General features: G+C 34.2%; 2 protein-coding genes across 3 annotated transcripts; one reads left to right on the forward strand and one right to left on the reverse strand.

The window, feature by feature from the left end:
* Window positions 1-106: 106 nt before the first annotated feature.
* On the forward strand, window positions 107-6,161 carry LOC106159028 (cyclin-Y-like protein 1). The gene is made up of 8 exons (XM_013535190.3): window positions 107-273; window positions 1,853-1,936; window positions 2,556-2,596; window positions 3,054-3,269; window positions 3,503-3,622; window positions 4,005-4,171; window positions 4,526-4,688; window positions 5,160-6,161. Exons 1-8 carry the CDS (start codon window positions 123-125, stop codon window positions 5,277-5,279), a joined length of 1,062 nt encoding a protein of 353 aa, XP_013390644.1. The 5' UTR covers window positions 107-122; the 3' UTR covers window positions 5,280-6,161.
* Window positions 6,162-7,079: 918 nt separating this feature from the next.
* On the reverse strand, window positions 7,080-23,055 carry LOC112042655 (acyl-CoA 6-desaturase-like). 2 transcript variants are annotated; one of them, XM_087004164.1, is made up of 14 exons: window positions 22,696-23,055; window positions 19,057-19,259; window positions 14,068-14,214; window positions 13,534-13,680; window positions 13,150-13,251; window positions 11,788-11,847; window positions 11,502-11,567; window positions 11,251-11,311; window positions 10,963-11,039; window positions 10,672-10,769; window positions 10,067-10,163; window positions 9,514-9,593; window positions 9,110-9,235; window positions 7,080-8,823 (listed from the first exon to the last, which is right to left on the reverse strand). In XM_087004164.1, exons 2-14 carry the CDS (start codon window positions 19,243-19,245, stop codon window positions 8,763-8,765), a joined length of 1,311 nt encoding a protein of 436 aa, XP_086860290.1. In that variant the 5' UTR covers window positions 19,246-19,259; window positions 22,696-23,055; the 3' UTR covers window positions 7,080-8,762. The 2 variants fall into 2 exon arrangements, with proteins under 2 accessions (XP_086860290.1, XP_023933291.1); XM_024077523.2 differs by having other exon boundaries at window positions 19,057-19,264.
* Window positions 23,056-23,076: the final 21 nt, after the last annotated feature.

The raw sequence follows: 23,076 nt of genomic DNA on the forward strand, positions 1-23,076 counted from the left end.
TGGTCCCTTATTGTACACTGCCTTCATCGATAGCAAGGCCTTTCATGATACACCACAACGTCAACGGCGAGAATTGAGCGGTAGGATTTCTTTGTCGTTGTCACCGCCCGGTGTTTGTAAAGATGGGAAACAAGGTTGCTTGCTGTGTTTATAGTACCCCAAAAAGCAGCAGAAAGAAATACGAGGAACGATACCAACCGGCTGAACCTGAGAGTTCACCAAATCAGCCCAATGCAACTAACTTACAGCACATTAGCGAGAGGGAGCCTGAAGGTTTGTATCGTACATGTACAGTACGGGTATAGCCTAACATTTCATTTACAGTCTGTAGCTAGCCCGTTATATTTGTATTAATTTAAGAAAAAAAAAACCCAAACCCTCAGTATGACCATAATTCATGTTAATCGATGCTATCATGATAAGTTATGATGTTAAGTAGAAATATTGGTTTATTGGGAGACATTGGTATAAGGAAGGGAGTTGATCATTTACATGTATGTTTTGGTCGTTTACAAAGTGAGCTTTCAGGGGTTGCACAGATATAAAGGAACTTGAATAGTTTTTAAATTGCTCCAAGGTTTCATTCAGCTATATTATGTGATGTACATCTAACTGCTCATAGACCTTTAACATATTATATATCACTCAGGTGTTCAGTTATAAGTGTTATTGGAGATGACAAGTTATATTCTGATCATATTCTGGGAGCACATTTACCTAAAACTCTTTCATAGGTGACAGATATTAGACATTATTGAAGTGGTAATGTCCTCAACATATTGCTCATTCAAGCTGTCCATGAAATCTGAAGATGTAAAAGTAAAACCACAAAGACAGTCAACAACCTCCACCAGCAATTTTGGACCAATGGGTTATTAACTATACTCATTCCAGCAGTATGCAGCAGCACAGTGCAACAAAGAAAAAAAAAAGAAAAAAAAATAGTCCAGTCCCAAGTAACACAGGAAACAATCATTCTTAACAAAATGTGATGATATTAATGTAAAATTTATTACCAGATAATTATTTTCATTGATACAACTTAAGAAATCGACACGACTTGTTTACCCTCAGGTCGTAGGCCATGTTGGTGAGTAATGCTTCTTTGCAATATTATGGACGACCCGACATAAACAAATCATACCGATTTGTTTAGTTGTATCACTTGTATGACATTTTGTGAAATATGACAAAACCTTTTATGATCTACAATTTCACAAAGACAACCATCATGCCATTAAGATTTTAATGTTATTGATGGATAAGTGTGAGCTTGAACTGGAGAAGAATGATTTGAAAAAATAGGAACATCTGCAAGTGTCATTTTTTAATAAGTTGGGATACTTTTATGTCCTCATCATTGGTCTACATAAATACAGATTAGAATGATCATTGTTTTCTTTAATTGGTTGAGGTGCTTTTATGTCTACATAAAAAGAAATTGAAATGATTTTTTCTTTGTATGAAGCCTATAAAAGTTTAAATATTTGAATATTTTGTAAAAGTTAACAGTTATTGGTTTCTGGTAGATACATGCAATGCCTGATATGTATAACATGCTGGTGCATGGGAAGAAATTAAAATTGTATGTATGCATGCAGTGATATGATCTATGTTGTAAACCTTTGTATGATATGCAAATATATGTATGTGACACATTTTTCATAACAGCTTTCTTTCATGTTGATATGTAGGCACCAGCTTTATGCTACAAAATCTTCCCATGATATGTTTCCAGTATAATCATTTCAGTGATACTACTAGTTTAATTAAATGAGTTTGTGTGTAATTGAAATCATAATTATGTACATAGCATGTGTAAAGACTCATTTAGTTTTGTTTTAATTTTCAGAGACAGATGGTGATCCATCAAATCATCCTACAACTGGGACACTATTTCTGTCAAGATCAAAAGCAGACCTGCAAAAATTAGCAAGTGAGTATAGGAAGCGGCTATTTTCCTAGTTTAGCTTACTATTTGATATTTTAAACAACCTGTTTCTTGCAATGAATTGTTTTAAAATTTGAAAAAAAAGTTATTCATATTATTTGAAATAATATTTGGAAAATAACATAATCTTGTGAGGATAAAAAATCTAGAATATAAAAGTTGATATTTGACAGCATCATTTCTTTGTGTAACATTATCCTGTTGTATATATGTACCAACTGAAGAAATTGCATGATAACTCGTAAGCTGATATTTTTCCTTAGTCTAGGAGCTGTTAATAGACTTAAGTCTGAGAAAGACTTATATATGTACATTCACTGCATGCAGCTTGATATTGTTTGCTGTTATTTGATTTTATTTTGTCATTTGGGTTCGTCCACATTGATTAGTTTTGTATACACAGTATTGATGTCAATTCTCGGTCCTTATGCACTGGTGTTAAGTGATGTGCAAATATGTATCCTATTGTGGTTTTTGCAAAACCAGCAATGTGTTTATCATCAATAAGATGCACATTAGTGAAGGCATGATCATGGATAAGTTTTTCTTTTGTTCACTGACATTTTGATTAGCCGTATAATAACACTGGTTATTATGTTTTCAGACGCCAAAGTGAATCGTCGCAAAAGTCAATATGATAACCATGTAAGTGTGTTGGCACATGTTAGTGGTCTAGCAAGAGAAATAATTTTTGGCCTAATGATGCTTGTTTCAGTGAATAACTTGTGTAATAAATATAAATATATATTATCACTGCAACTTGGCCATTACCCAAATTTAAAGTCTCGCAGCTAGTGAATAAATAACAGGCAATAACTGGGTTTAAAAAGTTTTATAGAAAGTGAAATGAATTCCCAATCATTATTTCCCGACATCACAGTGGTTCTAAAACTTCTAATACTTGTCCTATATAGGCCTTGTGCACTCTACAAAGTTATATCAAATTATTGTATTACTTGTAAGGGATTCTGTGCCCCCCCCTCCCAAACCACCACCACCAGCATATACTGCACAAGGGTTAATTTTCATACAAACCATTCTTTTTTTTCTCAACCAAAGTGTATTGTACTCTCATGTTTGTAGTGTTTTCTTATTTCCACAGGTTCACAACCATGGCAAGTTGCACAAAAAATACAGCTCTTGTTCTACGATCTATCTTGATGACTCCACGGTTACCCAGCCTAACCTTAAAAATACAATCAAAGCCGTAGCATTAGCCAGTTATTTACATATCAAGAACAGAGACAAAACAAACAATCATGTCCATTTAGATTCAAAATTTCTAGAGACATTTGATGAGAAACTTCACCCCTTGACGGTAAGTTGAGGAAATCAAGACTTTTGTAGTGTTTATTATTTTGTTTTCCTTAACTTGATGTCATATAGTTAAAATTATGATTTAAACAATTGCTACATATTTGTGATCATATAAACTGATTGATATCTCGAAAAGCATTAAGTATTTAAGATGACCATTGTGTGAAAGGCAAGCCAGCACCTATCCTGAAAATGATCTTAACAATTTACAAAGATTTTTCTATCTGTTTTCAGCGTGATACTGTTCCTGATGATTATGATCAAAGGGACCCTGAACATAAAACTATCTATCGATTTATCAGGACATTATTTAGTGCTGCACAGTTAACAGCAGAATGTGCCATTGTAACCTTGGTAAGTGAGAAGTCTTTTCAGAGTTTTAGGTGTCTATGGTCTCAAAACATCATCTCTTATATAATCGTCTTATAAAGAGATATACAGCTGCAGAGATATACTGGTTTCAAATTTAGGGCTTTTTAAGATAAAAAGTCACTGTGTCGAACCTTAATATCTTCATTCTGTTTCTACTTCTACACATATACACAAGCAGAGATCTGTAAAGCATGTTTGTCAAATACTAGTTATGTTCTGAGACTGTTTTCAGACTTAAACGTGCATTATTACACCTCCACTCATAAACACACACACAGTGACCCCCCCCCCCCCCCCCCCACACACACACACAGATAACTAAAGTATATTAAAGTATATTTGAAGTATATTTGTCATATTCTAGGTGTACTTAGAGCGGCTGCTAACTTATGCAGAGATTGAGATGCACCCAGGGAACTGGAAGCGAATGGTGCTTGGTGCAATATTGCTGGCCTCGAAGGTTTGGGATGACCAGGCAGTGTGGAACGTGGACTTCTGCCAAATTTTAAAGGACACGTCTGTAGAGGACATGTGAGTTGACGTAATATTTATTGGTATTGTGAATTATTTATTTTTTCATGGTTTTCTTTGTTCATATCAGATGGTTATACTTACACATTGCAACCTTACATAAACAAATTTGGCTTCATGCATGGTTTCCTTTATGGGTTGAAAACATTTTAAATTTCAAAGGTGATATCTCCCAAAAGGTGGGGTATACAAATGGTCTTGATGTTGGAAAAAACTCTTTGGAGGACATATAATTTTTAAGGGCATGTTGCTGCTGTTTTTGTCACGATCCAAAACTTTACTCCTGCCAGTGAAAACTAGGAATAGATAACTTATGATAGTGTGAAAGTCATTATAAATCTTTTTGTATTTCAGGAATGAGCTGGAGCGTCAGTTCCTAGAACTACTTCAGTTCAACATTAATGTTCCCTCCAGTGTGTATGCCAAGTATTATTTTGATCTGCGGTCACTGGCAGATGCTCATGAACTCAGTCTGTCATTTGAAGCTCTGAGCAAAGAAAAGGCTTTGAAACTAGAGGTAGGTTGATGCTCAGATAGAGGAAACGGTGTCTTTTTCTGCGCATATGTTTCTGAGAACTTCAGAATTTTAAAATTTTTATGTAAGGTGTTGTGTAGTAATTTCACGAAAAAAATCAAATATTTATAAATTTACTTTAAAAAATGGTATTTTCCCCAACTTTCAAACCTTGGATCTTTTTGTCCTGACAACTGCCATAACTCTGTTACAATGTGGGGGAATTGAAAGTCCTAACTCACACTTAAGCACAATTCATATCTATGTCAGGATATTGATTGATGGCAAGGTTCATCAGGTGGTAATTAAATTTTAGCTAGTAGCTTTAATTCATGGCATTTTTATGTCAAGAAATGATAAAAAAAGCATTATTCATCTTGAGATACCTTCAACAAGAAGTGCTCTTAAAGTGTGTCTTACACCTTGTCTCTTAAAGTTGCTGTTTACCTTTAATATCATTCTCTTTCATTGAAGGCATTGTCAAGTGTGTGTCAGGATAGATTGAAAGACTCCATCAAAACCACTTTGAAGCGGACCCATAGTTTGGATGGACTGACCAGTTTGAAAAGAAGCAGCAAAGCAATATTGTCTTGACATCTTGGTGATGATCTACAGGGAAAAGAGTGAGGACCAAGGAAGAGTCAGCTGTATATGACCAGTCAGGACTGAGTCCATAATGCCGGCCAAAGGAGTTTGGATTTGGGAGGATGCAATATCCCAATAACACTGTAATATCTCATGCTCATTTCGATTGTCAACAGTGTTCAAAGAACAGATAGTAGTCCATGTTTACAAAAATAAATTCCCCTTCTGTCTTGTAGCTCATAGGCCACATAAACCCTGACAGGCATTTTAGAAAGGTAGTACTGTTCTGCATTGTAGGGCACATTTTAAATTGTAACATAGTTACTGGCACAGGACTGCTCCTGATATACCATTTCCAGGGTTCAGTACTCGGGGGGGGAATTTCCCATAGGTCTTGAAACAGTATCCCCTGCATGATGTTCACTATAATACTCAGCTCATTAACCATTATGTGCAACAGACCCTTGTAATCATGTACCTGAAAGCCAGTGAGAAATGGTTGGCCCTACACAGCAAGTGGATGTGGTAAAACGTGGTACAGAAGTACTGGCTGCTAGATTTTTTTACAGAAAATGTTCATCATTCCACCTCAAATGAAGCACAAGGGGAAATATGTTATGTTGTTTTTAAAGGAGATAAAGTATTATCAGATGTTATAATGTGAATTTTGATAAACAAGAGCAGAGGTATCTGTGGGGCAGTTCTCTGGGAGAAAAAAAATTAATGTGCAGTCACAGATAAATATTAGATCGAGGGGATTTAGTAATAAAAGCTTCTCATTATTATGCTTTTATTTATTGCCATAAATACTTATTTTATTCTTATATAGTGTATATGTGTAGTATGTATGTGATATAGAGTCCAATAAATCTGTGATTATAGTTGGATCAACTTGGGTTTTATTGTCAATTCTGATTTCAAAACTAACACGGGGAACACTTTTCCTAAATTTCATCATGAAGTTGAATGTTCTTGTTCAAGTGACACCATTAAAGAAAACAAAAGTCATGAAGTTTGGGAAAATTTACCCTTTTATATGCCGTTGATCAAATTTTTACAAATGTTTGTCCCTCAAAAAGGAAGGCATTTGGTCATAGATGTTCTTTTGTCACAAACTAATATTTTCTGAAACATTCAATTTAATGTCAATTTCATTTAAACATTTGTCTGTGTCAAAAACTATCAGTTTGTAACATAAGAACATTTGTGACCAAACATCATCAAACCGATGAACTTATTTCAATAAGGAAGACATTTGATGCAAAACCATTTGCAAAATAGTCATTCTTAGACAATCAGATACAATCTCTTGTCAATTCAACAGGATCACCGGTGAAATTAATTCAAAATACTGAGTTTAATCAGTTTTCTGCAGCAACCTCTTCAATCAAAGGTCTAAAATTTACTGAACATCTACTGAGGTTATATTTCTAAGCATTTTTACATTGACAGTGTGATGTTCTTCAAACTTTTCTACGTAAGTTACTAATGGAAGCTGTTTACTATAAGATCTAGCTATGTAGTAGGATTATATCATATAATATACTATATAATATACTATACTCAAAGAAAACTTGTTCATTATATATATATATATATATATATATATATATATATATATATATATATATATTCAACTTATATATATATATATATATATATATATATATATATATATATATATATATATATTCAACTTCGCATTGTGTATACTCACACATAATCTAGATTAAAACTACAGTCAACAACCACATAAACAAGCAGATTTGTACCATTTAAAGTGTGTCAGTAAATGTGAGTAATGTCTGAAAAAAATCAATCTTTCTCAAATTACCAAGCAGCTCAATTTCTGTAATGTCCTATTGGCACAGAAATAGTATAAATAGTGATCAACCCTAGTTATTAGTGAATATCAAGTAAGTGCACAACCACAAAACTACTGGTGGGTTTCTGTATCAAGTGTTACATACCGGGGGCTTGAGCAATTAAAGTTAAACCAATAGTATAAGTAAATAAATGTGAAGCATCCTCCCTACATTATCCCACCTTCAAAATACTTTCACACTCCTATTGGTGGGGTAAAAAAGATGGAAAAGCTAAAGCAACCTCTTAGAGCATAGCACAACAACACTAAATGTGAACATACCCATGGCAGACATAATGTAAATTATTTGAGCAAACGATGTTTTGTCCAAAATTTTCTTATAAAAATGTTATTCTTCACCTGTATGTACTAAATATCACAACAATACAATCTATTTTCCAAGATTGATCAAAATGATTGTGGAAATTTTGATCAACTTCTTTTGATCATAATCCTCCTATACAAAAATGTATTATTATCATCTACTACAAATTTACAATAATAATAATATTATTATTAATTTGTTTAGTGTAAATATATATTAAGTAAATCAGGTGGATAAAAATAACAATGTTAAATAACATGTCTCACCAGCCTTGATCATTGTTCTGTCTCTTTGATTCAACAGATCTTAGTAATTTGAGAATGAAACATCATCTAGGAATTAGCAGAATTTTTCTGTTTACCCAATATAATGAGCACTGCAAGCACTTGACAACTAGGCAAGCTTGCAATCTAAAGTCAATATGACTAAATTCTAAGCAGTAGTTCAATGGCTTTATAACAATAAAAAAAACATTCACAAGTTTTCTTAAATGTATATGATCAACAAATTCAATCAACTAACAGCTGCTAAAATACATAATCAGCTCAATACTGAAAAACTTATTTGAGGTCATTTCTGTTTAACACTTGTACTAAAATTGTGACAGCTAATGTTGTCTGTATTATGAGCATGTTATCAATGAAATATGAACAGATACCTTAATGTTTCCAGTTTTACAAGAAAAAAAAAATTGTCAGCAATATACATACATCTGCCATACATCACAAAATTTATTTGTAAGGGACAGTTGATATGAATACAGTAACTATAATTGTTTCCAAATTAAAAAAAAATCACTGTTAAAAAAGATAGCCCTATTGATTATGGACATTGCACTATTACTTAATCCAGCCTGACACAGTGACTTTCACATTATTTTTGGATGTTTTCCCCAAAGCAGCATGCAAGACCTGATCAAGCTTCCATTTCATACAATATAATAATTATCCACCATATATTAACTTTTTGCACTGTAAGACCAATCAAAAGCTATGAGATATTATTCCAATCGGGGTGGGGATTTTGACACCATTTTCATTTTGTACTACCACTTATAATATCAAACAGTTAAGACACATAGTATTACATATCAAGGTTTTACCAGTAGTCTTGCTAGCTATTTTTTACGTAAATGTTCGCCTTATATTGACAATTTTGTGACTGAATTGTTTTACTTGATAGAATCTATAGATGGCCATTGTTGACATGAAATTCACTAGTAGTCCTTTTAAAGTAGCTCTCATCAAATTCTCATTTGAACTGTTCTCTAGGTATTTAGGCATGTAGAATTTGTCCATAGCTTCTAATCAGAGTGGAAAGCACTGTATGTAGCATACCACAGTTCTCCTGAATGCTTCAGTGTTCTGGCAAAACAAGACAGATTTTTGAGATATGGCAAAGAACTCGATTCAAATCATGTACTCAAATATGACATAATTTGCTTAAGGAACCATGCAACATTTAAATGTAAAAAAAAATTATTGAGAAGGTAAATTTTTGGAAGTGCTGTTAATCAAATGAAACTATGTAATTGAATCAGAGGTGTACTTAACCTCCAAATAATTTGAAAAAAATGTAGTAATCATGCATGATTGTTTTGCATTTCTTTCTGTCAGAAAATAAAGAAAAATATTCATGAAACTTATATACCTGACGATGTCTTTGAAGGCGGTTGACAGCTTCTTTACTTCATGCTTAATACCATGTTTCTTACACAATTCTTTCACCATAGGTTGCACCTTGTAATAGTTGTGTCTGGGCATGGTTGGAAATAGGCTAAAAACATCAAATATTTACTCAATCATTTATAATCACTCTTGAGAATTAAAAACCTACATAACTACCAGTAACACAAAATATCTATCTTTACTTGAACTACTGGCACCTCAAAAGTAAACAAACATCAGTGAAAAATCACTATATCATATTTGCATTCCTACGTGTCCATCAAACCAAATCTTTGCCTACAAAATTATATTGACAATACACCTTTGTATATTGATCCATATTTGCTTAACCACGTTTCATTAAATGAATAACAAATGCATACATACTGGTGTTCTATCTGGAAGTTGAGATGTCCAGTAAACCAGTCATTAAAAAATGACTGCTCCACATCGCATGTTGCATGCATCTATGAAAGAAATTAACAGTGCAAGTATCACTTGGCAAATACACATTGTCATCTACAAAAATAATTATGTTTGTGGATATTATCTAAATAAATAATGTTATATTTTACCTGCTAATTGGAAAGTCACATAAGTGTTTATTCCATGAACACAAAGGGATAAGGCAGCTTGGGAATTTTTGCCTTCTGATTACTTAAAAAGACAATGTTAAGCAGTGGTTGTCACATGCTTAATTTTCTTTGAGTGCTTTACACAGAGGAAAAGCCTTTTTTGCAGAGAAAATGTTTGGAACTTTTATCCATCCTCCTCATTTCATGTTCTACTCCCCCAGCAGCCACTTTTTATAATCCGAAGAACGGCTGTTTGGATCAGCATATTTTTCATGTTTCATATTAATTTGAAAGTTTTCCTGAGACAGTTGTTTTATGGTAATTAGGTTATTAGGAAATTAGGAACACAAATGTGTCTAGCATACCTGGAGTGGCATCCATGGCTCCTCCTTGTCCTCATCAATCTCCATAGGAATGTGGTTACTCTGAGTAACCCAAGTGAACCAATGACTTTCTACACATCTGAATATATAGGGCACCATAGCTTATATGAAATCAATTATCTTTTCAATTCATATTACAATTATTCAAGTGTCATTGTTATAATGAATATTTAGTAATTTCAAACTAGATGTTTGTAGAAAAGATATAAAAGAAACAGCAACAAGAAATAAGACAACAAAATGTTTGTCACTCCAAGTTCAACGGAAACCTTTAAGGCATAGTTAATTCTTATTGAAACTATATCAGTTACTGTATTTACAATTCAATTTCAAACTAAAAGATAAATTTGACAAACCTTCCATGAGAAATTACTATGAACAAAATGAAAGAATGTTTTACAAATTGGCCAATTAAAAAAATATGTGGTTATAATTTGGGACCAGGGATTACAGTTATAGCTACATGCCTGTCTAAACCATTGCTATATAACTTGCAAATTTTTGTCCACTGATGATTCTTTTATTACAGAATATATACAAAAAATGTTTTTATTTCATTCAAATTAGCTCTCCAAACATTGCCTTACCTTATTGTAAAATAAAACAGAATGGTTCCTCCGACGCCTAACAGTGGGGTATACAGGTAAAATAGCTTTGCAAAGAACAATGATACAGTGAAGAGGTCCTAGAACATCAAAATGATCTAAATCAGCTGGCTAACTCACATCATTTTTAAGTCTACAATTCACACTTTGTTATTAGTCTGCAATTTGATATGATACATTTGTACAGAGGTGGACAATTAAATAAAGCACATATCCATGTAAAATGTATCTCTTTAGTAAAGCATTTCACCTGAATAAATTACTATTACATACCAGCCACTTTTTTCTGGTGAAGATGTGTCTGAACAGCATTATCTGAAAGTACACTGGGAAGAGCAGGGGTGGTCCAACTGGAATGAAGTTCAAAAGCAGCTATTAAGTGATAGTCTCTTAAAAATGACACATACACATTCCTTCAAAAACTCTACTTGCAACTAACAATCATATTTAACAAAACAATCCGTATTACCCTCAGAAATAAAAAATTTATCTTCAATTTCAGGTGGTATTTTAATTCTTGTAAAAATGGAGAAATCAAATGGAGAAAATAGATATACTTACTGACAAAAAAATACTTGTGTTGCAGATTGTACGGCATGGAATTTTTCTTTTTCTTGGCAATCTAAAAGAATATATACAAATGCTATATTTCACTCAGTCTGTATTAAATAAATGCAGGAAATAAAAAAATATAATCTTATTACAAAACTTCTGAAAACTAGAACAATGTTTTCTTTTGTGCATGGCAAACTTTTATGATTTGTCTTCGATAAGACATATTTAAAGTGTTGGTTTCTATTCCCTGCCCTCACCTTAACAGGCATAGTCTCACCAACCACAAATAACTCCTCCAGCCTGACATCAGGGTCCTTACCCATCTAAAATAACAATAACAATAATGTCCAGAAACAAGTGATATAGATAAATAGATACAAAAACTGTCATAACAATATTGTGACCAGAGATGGATAGTATGCATTTATACTTAAGAAATGTCATCAGAAAGATGGAATAAGCAGTTTTGCAAATTTAAGATAAAATTATGGCATTCAGAGATTTTGAAAAAGAGGCAAAAAACTTAGTAATTAAAATACTCACCACATTTGGTTTTGCATGATGTTGATAGTGCATGTGGTTCCACCAATGTGCAGATGCACCCTGGAAAATGGAAAAAAATTATTTCTAAAATTTTATAATCTTTCTTTGGATAAAATCTAAAAAAGAAAATCTGTCTCTTCTTTGTCATATTGTTCTATTGTAGTGTTTTTCACCAATTGTTCACTGAATGTCATATGCAGCTTAATACCACATGAACTATTCAACTTGCTCCAATTTTTTAAAAATATTTCCTTGGGTAACTGTTTTTATAAACAGCCCTCACTGGTTTGTTGTATCATTTGAACTTTAAAATAAAGTCTTTATTTCATTGTCTAATACTAATGTTTACATAAAGCAGCTAGTCATGTTCTAAGCCTAATTGGGATGAATATTAACCAAAGGAAAGGAAAATTCAAGTCTATATTTTCAAACTTCAATTGACAAAACATTTCACATGAACATATTTAATAAAAATCATCCTAATTTAAACTGCTGTCCTTTGACTTCAGATCAGACTTTACCTAAATGATAAATGTAGACATTTATTAGATAGCACTGACATAAGGTCAAACACTATGCACTATGGCCTATGCTGTGACCGCTTTTGCTGTTATCTCTGAGTAACAGGTCTACTTTTGTAAACACTTAACAGTCATGGTGCCTGGCAGAGATAAAAAAAAATAAGCTAAGCCCAACTTAAGTGAAGAGTACTAATTACATTATCTGCAATACTTTCCCCTGTATTCTAAAATTCCATAAAAATGATCTATAATTCTGTTAAAATAAATGTTGGGCCTCCTTAAATATCTACAAAGTACTATTTTGTAATTTATTACACAAATGAATGTATCTATTTTTTCTTTTGGAGAGATCTGTCAAAGTCAATGTTTTGTTTCAAATAAAATGCAGAAAAAATTGCATTTTCTATGAAATTATCAAAATAGGCAAAAGATAGTAGATATCAATACCTATTAATTTCAGCATGCATATTCAATCAGACTTCAGGATACAAATGAGTAAACAAATGCCATATGTATAACTAGAAAAGCACTCAGAGAGCGCAGACCTCTGTCAAAGCAGCAAAGTCTCCATCCAATGCCGTTTCACCCCTAAATTTTCGATATTTTTTATTATTGATTGATTATTGATCCGTATCACCACCAAAAACTAATCATCTCTTCCTTGGCCCACTTCTGACAGTTCCTGAATATTTCATCAAAATCGGTCCATAACTTTTTGAGTTATGTTGATGACAGACGGACAAACAAACAGTGGTGAAAACATAACCTCAGTGGCGGAGGTGAAAAAGAGATTCATAATACATTTTCATTTACATTGCCCTCTGGAAATGGGCTTACTGACCTTAATAAACCCCATGGTAAACTGGTGCAGAACATGGTCAATTTTACTGTTCTTAAACACTGACAGGTGCCCAAAGTCATGCTGCAGCCAGCCTACCTGAGCCTAGAGAAAGTGAAAGTGACATGTCATGGTACTGAATTTACAAAATACTGTTAAAATGAAAGAGAATAGTACATCAAAAGTTATACGGTATCATGGACAACATTTCACACCTATGTACACAACAAATATGATCTTAATGAGTTTTGAATAAGATTCAATTAGGTGCAAGTTTAGTTCTCCCCTCCATCTCCTAAGACCATGGCTTTTTATGAAATTTTATTTCAGTTCTAAGCAGCTTAATTTAAATATGTGTCTTATATTACTGAAGTGATACAACTTTACCTGAACAGTGGAATACAGAACAACAGACACAATCCAAGGTATCCATCCAGTTCCAAAATACCACATATTTAAGTATGACAGTGCCTCCAGTATCAGTATATGTAGCAAAACCACAGCAAAGAAAAAATAACTAGGTTGGAAGAGGCCCTAGAAAGAGAAAAAAAAACATTCACAGGAGGTGACAAAAGATGCTGCATGCTGATGAACCTTCATCACAAAGACCTTCAAATTCGTTTAACTTTACGTTTAACTGTTCACGTTAAACACTAAACTCAACCATGGTGGCAATGAGGTAGAACTGGCCTAACCTGGAACTTCCACAGATATATCAAACTTAGGATGCTGGTCCCAGAACAGTATCCGCATACCCCAAATGGAGAAGTGGTTGTCATGTTACTTGTAACATCTATGGGCATGTCAGTATATCAATATGGTGATCATCTTAGTCTTAAAATGTGTTAGAATTAAAGCCTAAATCTGGTAACAATTTTAAACAATTTTAAACAATTTTAAACCAAAATAAATCGATATTACCATTTTTTCTGCTTTCTTTCTTAACTCTTCAAAATCTTCAACGATATCTTTGGTTTGTTTCTCTGAGAGTGCTAGTGTTCCCACATGGAGTGCCTTGAGGAATTTTTTTGGGTGAGAAAGATCATTATGGAATGCTATAAAAGGTTCCTAGAAAAACAAAAGAAAAATGGGTACGAGTAATACAATAACCTTTAATAATGAAAAGAACGCAAGCAAATCTTTGTCTTAAAGCATATGACATACAATTTAAAACTCAAAAATAGTCAATATAAACTAAAAATTGTTGAAGACTACAGAGAATATTGGCTTTTTATATTTTTTATTGCTAAGGCCACACTTTTTTAATTTTATGGATGACATCCTGCGCGCGCACTGATTTTCGTCCGTTCTCCAAAAAAAAAAAAAAAAAAAAACCCCCCCAAACCGCCCCCCCCCCCCCCCCCCCCCCCCAAGGAAGTTGGTTGTTGCAAACATCCTTATTGAATTTGCAGGAAAATGCAATCGGCAATTCTCGGCTTATTCCGCAAGCTCTTAAGAGATTTTAACAAAAAACCAAACTTTTTAGAAAAAAACAGGGACTAACTTTGAATGTAAAAATGGATTCATAACCATTGGTAAGTATGGGAAAATTGTTGTTTACTCCAGGAAAATTCATTTTCTGGCCGAAACGAAGAGTTATTATTGCTTGAAATTTCAAAATACACGACAATTAAGTCATAAAGAGAACGGGGGCCGTCTTTTTGGATTGGTTTGCCATTGATATTGGACATGGAGATATCACCCTTTTACAATTATACGAAAGGCTGGCCGCGGCCAGCGATCATCGCCCGGAAAATTTCAGTGACATTCTGTCCAGAGCAGCACATACCAGTTTCTTTTTGGAGCAAAAAAAGGGTCGACAAGAGCGTCGTGGTATTTGGTGGACTGAAGGTCGGACAGGCCACCCGATAGTTGGCTGCTAGCGTTTGAGTCGAAGTAGACAAAATGGCATCGACCGAAATTACCTTAGTAGTAGGAAGCATAGGCCTATCTTTGCTTCATTTTTTTAACAATTCTGTGAAGTGTTTACAATGCTTTAATTTTCTGAAAGTACAAATTAAGACACGCTGTTTATTTGATATTTGTTTTATTGGATGCTATACCAACAGAATGCATGAAATAACCTTAAATAGATTTGGTAATATGCAGCATATATATTCATGACTTTTTACCTTTCTACGAAGTAGGCCCTATTCACAATGCTTTAATATTTTGAGAGCATGGATAAAGACATGTTGTTAGTTTGATACGTGTTTCTGTGGTAAATTAGTGTTTCCAGCTGTGTACTGAAAACATAACTTTTCTTAAGCAGTTTTTTTTTTTGGACTGTTTTTTTTTTGCCCGCTCGCACCGACTTTGGGGTCCGCAGAGGATGTCATCCATAAAAATAAAAAAGTGTGGCCTAAGCATAAACATAAGCACCTCGGAGTGTTTATTGTCAATTTGACAGCTTTCTGTATTGAGGTGAGATAGCAATCAGCATGGGGCGTGACTTCAACCCTGAACAAGATCTTATCACAAACAGTGGCATGGATGACGATAGCATTTGGGCTTCAATTCAATACCATCGTTTTGGTTTATATGTTTTTGTCAAGGGTTTATGAGCCCCTAGTTACAAAGGTATTATTGTACCACCAGCGTTAGCGCTGGCGGTACACATGGTTTTAGTCCCGTCCGGTCCGTTCCGCCGGCTCCGCCGGCTCCGCCGCCATGTTACCGTTACCGCTTCTCCTCCTAGACGGTAATGGACCCCATACCCATCTCTTGGATTTAGGTCACCTATAATCTCAACTCGTTCCACGTAAAATTTGGGCTTTGTCGGTATTGGGGTCTAGGTGTGGCATTCATTGCAATGCACCCTTGTCCAAAAATGGCAAAATTAAATGCTAATTATCTCCCCTACGGAAGGAATTATGGGAAAAATTTCTACAGACAGCTTTCCAAAAGTCATATGTGTAGATTTCAAATATGCCCTTGGATTTGACCTTTGACCTTTATTTCAAGGTCAAACAGGCCAAAATTTTCAAAAAAACAAAATTTTTGCCGAAAAAAAAATGATTTGCGCTCTTATTCAGACACCACACAGACTTAACTAACAATATTAATGGAAAGTGTTACATTTCGGGTCATCTTTCATCTCCGTGAATTTGGGGTCAATCGGTGCATTTTCACGGGAGTAGCGGCCATAAGATATCGAAACTGAAAACTGTCTCTAATTCGGGAACCGTTAATGCTAGACACTCATTCTTTTTTGCATTTTGTAGAGCATGTAAAGCCCAACACTGGATGTGGTCTCCGTTTTTTTGTATTCCATACGGTTTTCGAGTTACGCTGTATCAAAAAGTACATATTGGTGGTGAAAGCAAAATGTGCAGTACGGTAATGGATAATAAATTTTGAACTCCGGAAAAATAAAACATAAGGCTTGGCAAAGCAGACAACTTGTGGTCAAAAATGACATTATTTCATCAAATTTGAACATCTGGAACTTCAGAGCACCTCCCATTTCAAGAATTTTGACCAAAATGACCTTTTCTTTATTTTAATTAATTTTTTCTGTAGGAAATTTATGGCACATTATGGTAACTCCAAAATTATACCATTTAGTCCCTTATATCTCCAAAACTGGCAGAGATAGGTCCATAGTTACTATTGAAGTTGAATAGGAAGTCATATACTGGCAATCTAAATGTGACCTTAAAATTGACCTTTGACCTACTTTTCACCATGAACTGAACTTTGCAAATTTTGCTTCCCTTTTATCTCCAAAACTGGCAGAGATAGGTCCATAGTCTCTATTGAACTTGAATAGGAAGTCATATATTGGCAATCTACATGTGACCTTAAAATTGACCTTTGAACTACTTTTCACCATGAACTGAACTTTGCAAATTTTGCTTCCCTTTTATCTCCAAAATTGGCAGAGATAGGTCCATAGTCTCTATTGAACTTGAATAGGAAGTCATATACTGGCAATCTACATGTGACCTTAAAATTGACCTTTGACCTACTTTTCACCATGAACTGAACTTTGCAAATTTTGCTTCCCTTTTATCTCCAAAACTGGCAGAGATAGGTCCATAGTTTCTATTGAACTTGAATAGGAAGTCATATACTGGCAATCTACATGTGACCTTTAAATTGACCTTTGACCTACTTTTCACCATGAACTGAACTTTGCAAATTTTGCTTCCCTTTCATCTCCAAAACTGGCAGAGATAGGTCCATAGTTTCTATTGAACTTGAATAGGAAGTCATATACTGGCAATCTACATGTGACCTTAAAATTGACCTTTGACCTACTTTTCACCATGAACTGAAATTTGCAAATTTTGCTTCCCTTTTATCTCCAAAACTGGCAGAGATATGTCCATAGTCTCTATTGAACTTGAATAGGAAGTCATATACTGGCAATCTACATGTGACCTTAAAATTGACCTTTGACCTACTTTTCACCATGAACTGAACTTTGCAAATTTTGCTTCCCTTTTATCTCTAAAGTTACGCTGTATCAAAAAGTACATATTGGTGGTGAAAGCAAAATGTGCAGTACGGTAATGGATAATAAATTTCGAACTCTGGAAAAATAAAACATAAGGCTTGGCAAAGCAGACAACTTGTAGTCAAAAATGACATTATTTTATCAAATTTGAACATCTGGAACTTCAGAGCACCTCCCATTTCAAGAATTTTGACCAAAATGACCTTTTCTTTATTTTAATTAATTTTTTCTGTAGGAAATTTATGGCACATTATGGTAACTCCAAAATTATACCATTTAGTCCCTTATATCTCCAAAACTGGCAGAGATAGGTCCATAGTTACTATTGAAGTTGAATAGGAAGTCATATACTGGCAATCTAAATGTGACCTTAAAATTGACCTTTGACCTACTTTTCACCATGAACTGAACTTTGCAAACTTTGCTTCCCTTTTATCTCCAAAACTGGCAGAGATAGGTCCATAGTCTCTATTGAACTTGAATAGGAAGTCATATACTGGCAATCTTAAAGTGACCTTAAAATTGACCTTTGACCTACTTTTCACCATGAACTGAACTTTGCAAATTTTGATTCCCTTTTATCTCCAAAACTGGCAGAGATAGGTCCATAGTTACTATTGAAGTTGAATAGGAAGTCATATACTGGCAATCTAAATGTGACCTTAAAATTGACCTTTGACCTACTTTTCACCATGAACTGAACTTTGCAAATTTTGCTTCCCTTTTATCTCCAAAACTGGCAGAGATAGGCCCATAGTTACTATTGAAGTTGAATAGGAAGTCATATACTGGCAATTTACTGTGACCTAGGAATTGACCTTTGACCTACCTTACGATGAACTTAACTTTGATTGTACCATTTTTAGTTATATATATATTTTTTGCATATTTTGAAAATTCTTGTTGATTGCATTTTTACAGCTTGTCAAGCACAAGACTGGTGGCTGTGTTCCTTATTTTGTGTATGTGGGGGTCTGTACGAATGCGCTTGCTCCAGCTGGTGGTACAATATTCGGAGGCGGTATCGCCTCTCTGATCCTCTAGTTTTGTCTTCCTAAGGCCATAATGTTATAATGTCATGGATGACATCTGCTAACACATCAGTTTTGCCTGTTCTAAACTGATATACCCAATAGTGTCATTAAATTGGTGTTAAACTGCGTTCATGGGTGCCCAGGTAAAAGAGAAATTTGAGACACCAATTTTACATTTTTTACCCTAAAATCAAAATTATGACATCATCAGTGAAATGACATTTCTGTAAATGCAAAGGGATTTTGTCAATAAATGCTTAAGATTCATTTACCGGTATATACCAAAACATGTACTAGTACATAAAAACAGTAATTTAGTTTTTGTTTAACCCTGTCTATAACCTTAAGAACAACTTACACAGTTCCAGTCAATCTGATCTAATCAAAATCAAAATCAAATATGAAAAAACTTACTGTAGCATCTTGTCCTGAGTAATGTCCTAAGAGTCGGGATCCTCCTGGATGCTTGTCTGACCACCTGGTCACATCATACACTTCGCCATCTATAACAATCCACCGGTCAGTTTTAATGGAATGCTTCTTGATTTCCTCCCATGTCAGGTACTTGGGTCCACCTTTATTTCCCTGTCCTCCTTTCCCCATTATGCTGCTACAGTCTTTTCTGAGAGTAAAAAGAACGTAATTATCATCAAACTTAATTATGGGAGATTCTGCCTCCTTACCCCTACATGTACTCGCAACAAACTGGGATCCTTCTTGGATCCAGCATGCAGTGAAAAAAATCTAAATTTGATAAAAATTTGTATTTGATGTACAGATATTATTTAAGCAAAAAACATTTCATTTTTTTAAGCCTTTTAAAAATTTTTGTGCACATCCATCAAAATTAAAATGACAATCTAAATGTGTTATTGCATGACATCACATTACATTGAAATTTACCAGAATTCTCCCTTTAAGAAAAGTTAAACAACACATGCTTTCAAGATGCTTTTGACATTTTTTCGTTTTGATTAATTGGTAAAATAAATCATATGACATGGAAAACATGACTAGAGGCACACACAATCTGATAACTTCATCACCTGTTCACCAATTTATCAGACATACAGTTTACAAAACTCCATTTCAAATTACACATGATATGACCAGTTTGCTGATCAACCTTCAAGCTTGGAAAACAAGTGAAGACCAAATAATTTTTTTAAAATATTATCGATGTTATAACATATATCACATCAGTGCCTTGTCTGCATTTGACAGATCTATTATGATTGTGGATTTTATGGCAATTTCCCATCCCCCTGTATCTGCTACCAGATGACAACTTGTGGATAACTTCATAAGCTAATCTGAGTCTCCATCATATTCATCATCTTTGTCATCACTCCTTTATCTTACTCTGAACTTTAGTTTGCAATAAACACATGTCATTGCTATGATGCCTGGAAGCACTTGGTGAAAAATTAACATAGAATAAAAGCAAGGATAAAAGCAGTATTCTATGGGCAAACCAAACCATGATAGAACTTGGTAAGACCATATTCTATGGGCAAGCCAATATATGATAGAACTTATTAAGACCAAGGTGAATTTTTGTCCACTTACCTAACTTGTAATTAAAAGTGAGAATACAAAGCACCTTGAGAGTCTCCCAAAAGATAGTTAGAATTGTCTTTAAGGCAATTTAATAAGGGGCAAAGTATGACTTGGTTTCTGTATTGACTGTGGAAGATGTCAGCTTATGTGGATGGCAGGCCGTCTAATAATTGCCCTTAGATAATACATTTAGAGGATAACAACTCTTCACTTTGGTGGGAAGTGACATTAAACTGATTTTCCTGGGGTCAATGACAATTTCCCCACACTTTCCAATGGTTAATGAATTCTACATTAAAAGTTAATCAATTGTTTTTTAAGTGTGTTTTTTTGTAATAATCTCTTAAGAGATTATTATAGAGGTAGCCATCTATGAAGGTCCAAGTGGTCCAATGGCAAGCACAGATTTCAGATTTCAGTGGTAAAATGGAGAGTATTATATTTTTATGTGTTAATTGTTAATAACAGGGGCGGATTTAGGTCGTCTTCTGGGTCTCCCAGAAGACGGTCATATCTTCAAGTTTACATTGACAGGTATCTAATTTTTTCTGTCGGAAGACGGTCAAAAATGAGGATGGATCAATAAAGATAATTTGGAAGACTGTCAGAAAATAGCTCTGGATCCACCCCTGAATAATGCATTTATTGTGGCATTTTTGATCTTATATACCGAGTTGTTATCCCTTTAATATAAGTTATAATTCTAGGGCAGCAACCTAGTCTCAGAGATATCAAAATGTACATCTAAAATGCCCCTGCAACCTAGCCTGACATACTCAGTAATCATTGAGACAACACTGCAAACAATAAAGACATAACACATAATCAAACACTGGATCTATAAATCTAATTAGGAGGGTTCTATTTCTGAAAATGTAGACATTTTTTCTTTAAGTTGATTCAACTTAAGAAATGGCATAGATCAAATTAGGAATGGACTTCTTTCAGCCAAAGGGTCATTTTTCACAGCCCTCGAACCCCCGGCCTAACCCCCCCCCCCCCCCCCCCAATCTTTGGCCATACATTTATTGCTGAACTCATTTAAGTCCTCATTTAAGATTATTATTCCAAGACTTTTTTAAAAAAGCAATACTTAAGTACATTAGACTTTGACACATTGGTATTATATGCCAAACACTTGACTTAAAAATGAATGTGTTAACACTTGGAGGTGAGGGTCAGAAACAATGAAAGGGAATAACAACTCTTCAGATGAGATTCAAAATTCCACAATAAATACATTGTAAACAACTCAGAGAAATATTATTAACTCAATTTTCCACCAAATGGCAGTGATTGCAATTATTCTAAAATTTGTGCTTGCCATTGAACCAAGGGGACCTTCAAAGATGGCTACCCTCCATAATAATCTCTTAAAAGATTACTACAAAAAACACTTATACAAAAAACAATCGACCAATTTGCATGTTGGAATGGATTCATTAACCATTGGAAAATATATGAAAATTGTAGTTTACCCTGGAAAAATCCATTTCATGGCACTTTTTCCATGGAAATGAAGAGACTACAGCAAATTTAAAATAATCATACATCTATGTGAAAAGTTTTTTTTCATAATTCTTATCAGTTTGTGAATTATATGCATTGTATAACCATTTATAGCTACATTGATGGAAAACTTCTGACATCATAAGAGTAATCACTACCAGCAACATTTATAAAAACTATAAAGTCAATTTACTGTAACTATTTATGTAAACAAGAATTGTTATCTGTTTATTTAACTTCCCATGTTTGAGTAACCTTGATAACTAATTTAATACCAGTAATTAGTAAGAATGTTTTATTATCTTCCCCATCACTTGTTACAGTGATATAGAATACAGAGCTGTATAAGTAAAGCTGTCCCATTAAATTGAGAGATATTGGTATTAATCAAAATTACAACAAACAACCAGGACACCAGCAAGAAAAACAGATTTGACTTTCACCTGGGCAAATGTCAAACCAAACATCAACAATCCATCTTCAGTAATTTCTTTTAAAAATTCAGTAATAAATAGAAGAAAAAAGCTTGAATTTTAAGCCTACAATAACCAATTTGTTTTGCATATATTCTTCATTACTGAGGCAGTGAGAATTATAATCTGGCAGTGGCAGCAGACATTGTTGCTATAACAACATAAAATGTTCATATAAACTCATTATTTCTGGTTGATAAGCGCTGGCTGTTATGAAAAGCATTGTTATGTAAAGCCGTTACCACTGCGTGTGTCAAATACCCTGACCCCATATTAGTGCACTCTTTTTAAAAGAACTCTTAAGAATCAATGCACTTTTTCGTGTTACATGTGTGCCCCTTTTAACATCATCAATAATAACTGGGAACAAAGCTACCAGGTCTAAAAATCAATTAATTGGAACCCCCAGAGCAAGTAAAAAATATTTCCGGGCCAAATTCCTATTCGTTTTCACTCTATGGACAATGTCCCGTGCTTGAATAGTCTGAATAGCGTGCTCCGCTACACGTACCTGACAAACCGGCCGGCGCCAATCACTAGGCAGTCTTGACAACCCTCAAAATCGATGACAGTGAAAAATCCCGAATGATTTCAAACGTTCTCTTTTGTTTCTGCTTTTGACCGGTGTCAGCTTGGTGGTATGGAGCTCTAGAATGCCAAGGAAGTGGTCAATATAGACGTGACAGATAGCCTTCCACATTCACCCTGACATAACTAGCTATCTCAAGAAGTCAAGGTCATTCGCTCACCTGATGCCGATTGCTTCAGTTGAGCCTTGAACTGGAATTTAAATTTACAATATACTTTATGTTGTCGATCTAAAATCAATTCACGTGGTTGTTTTTGTTGATATCTGATGCGGGTTATGAAAATATCGCTATCCTTACTTTTT

The sequence above is a fragment of the Lingula anatina genome, chromosome 2 (assembly GCF_051362555.1).
Source record: "Lingula anatina isolate TDL-2025a chromosome 2, LinAna3.0, whole genome shotgun sequence".
NCBI lineage: Eukaryota > Metazoa > Brachiopoda > Lingulata > Lingulida > Lingulidae > Lingula > Lingula anatina.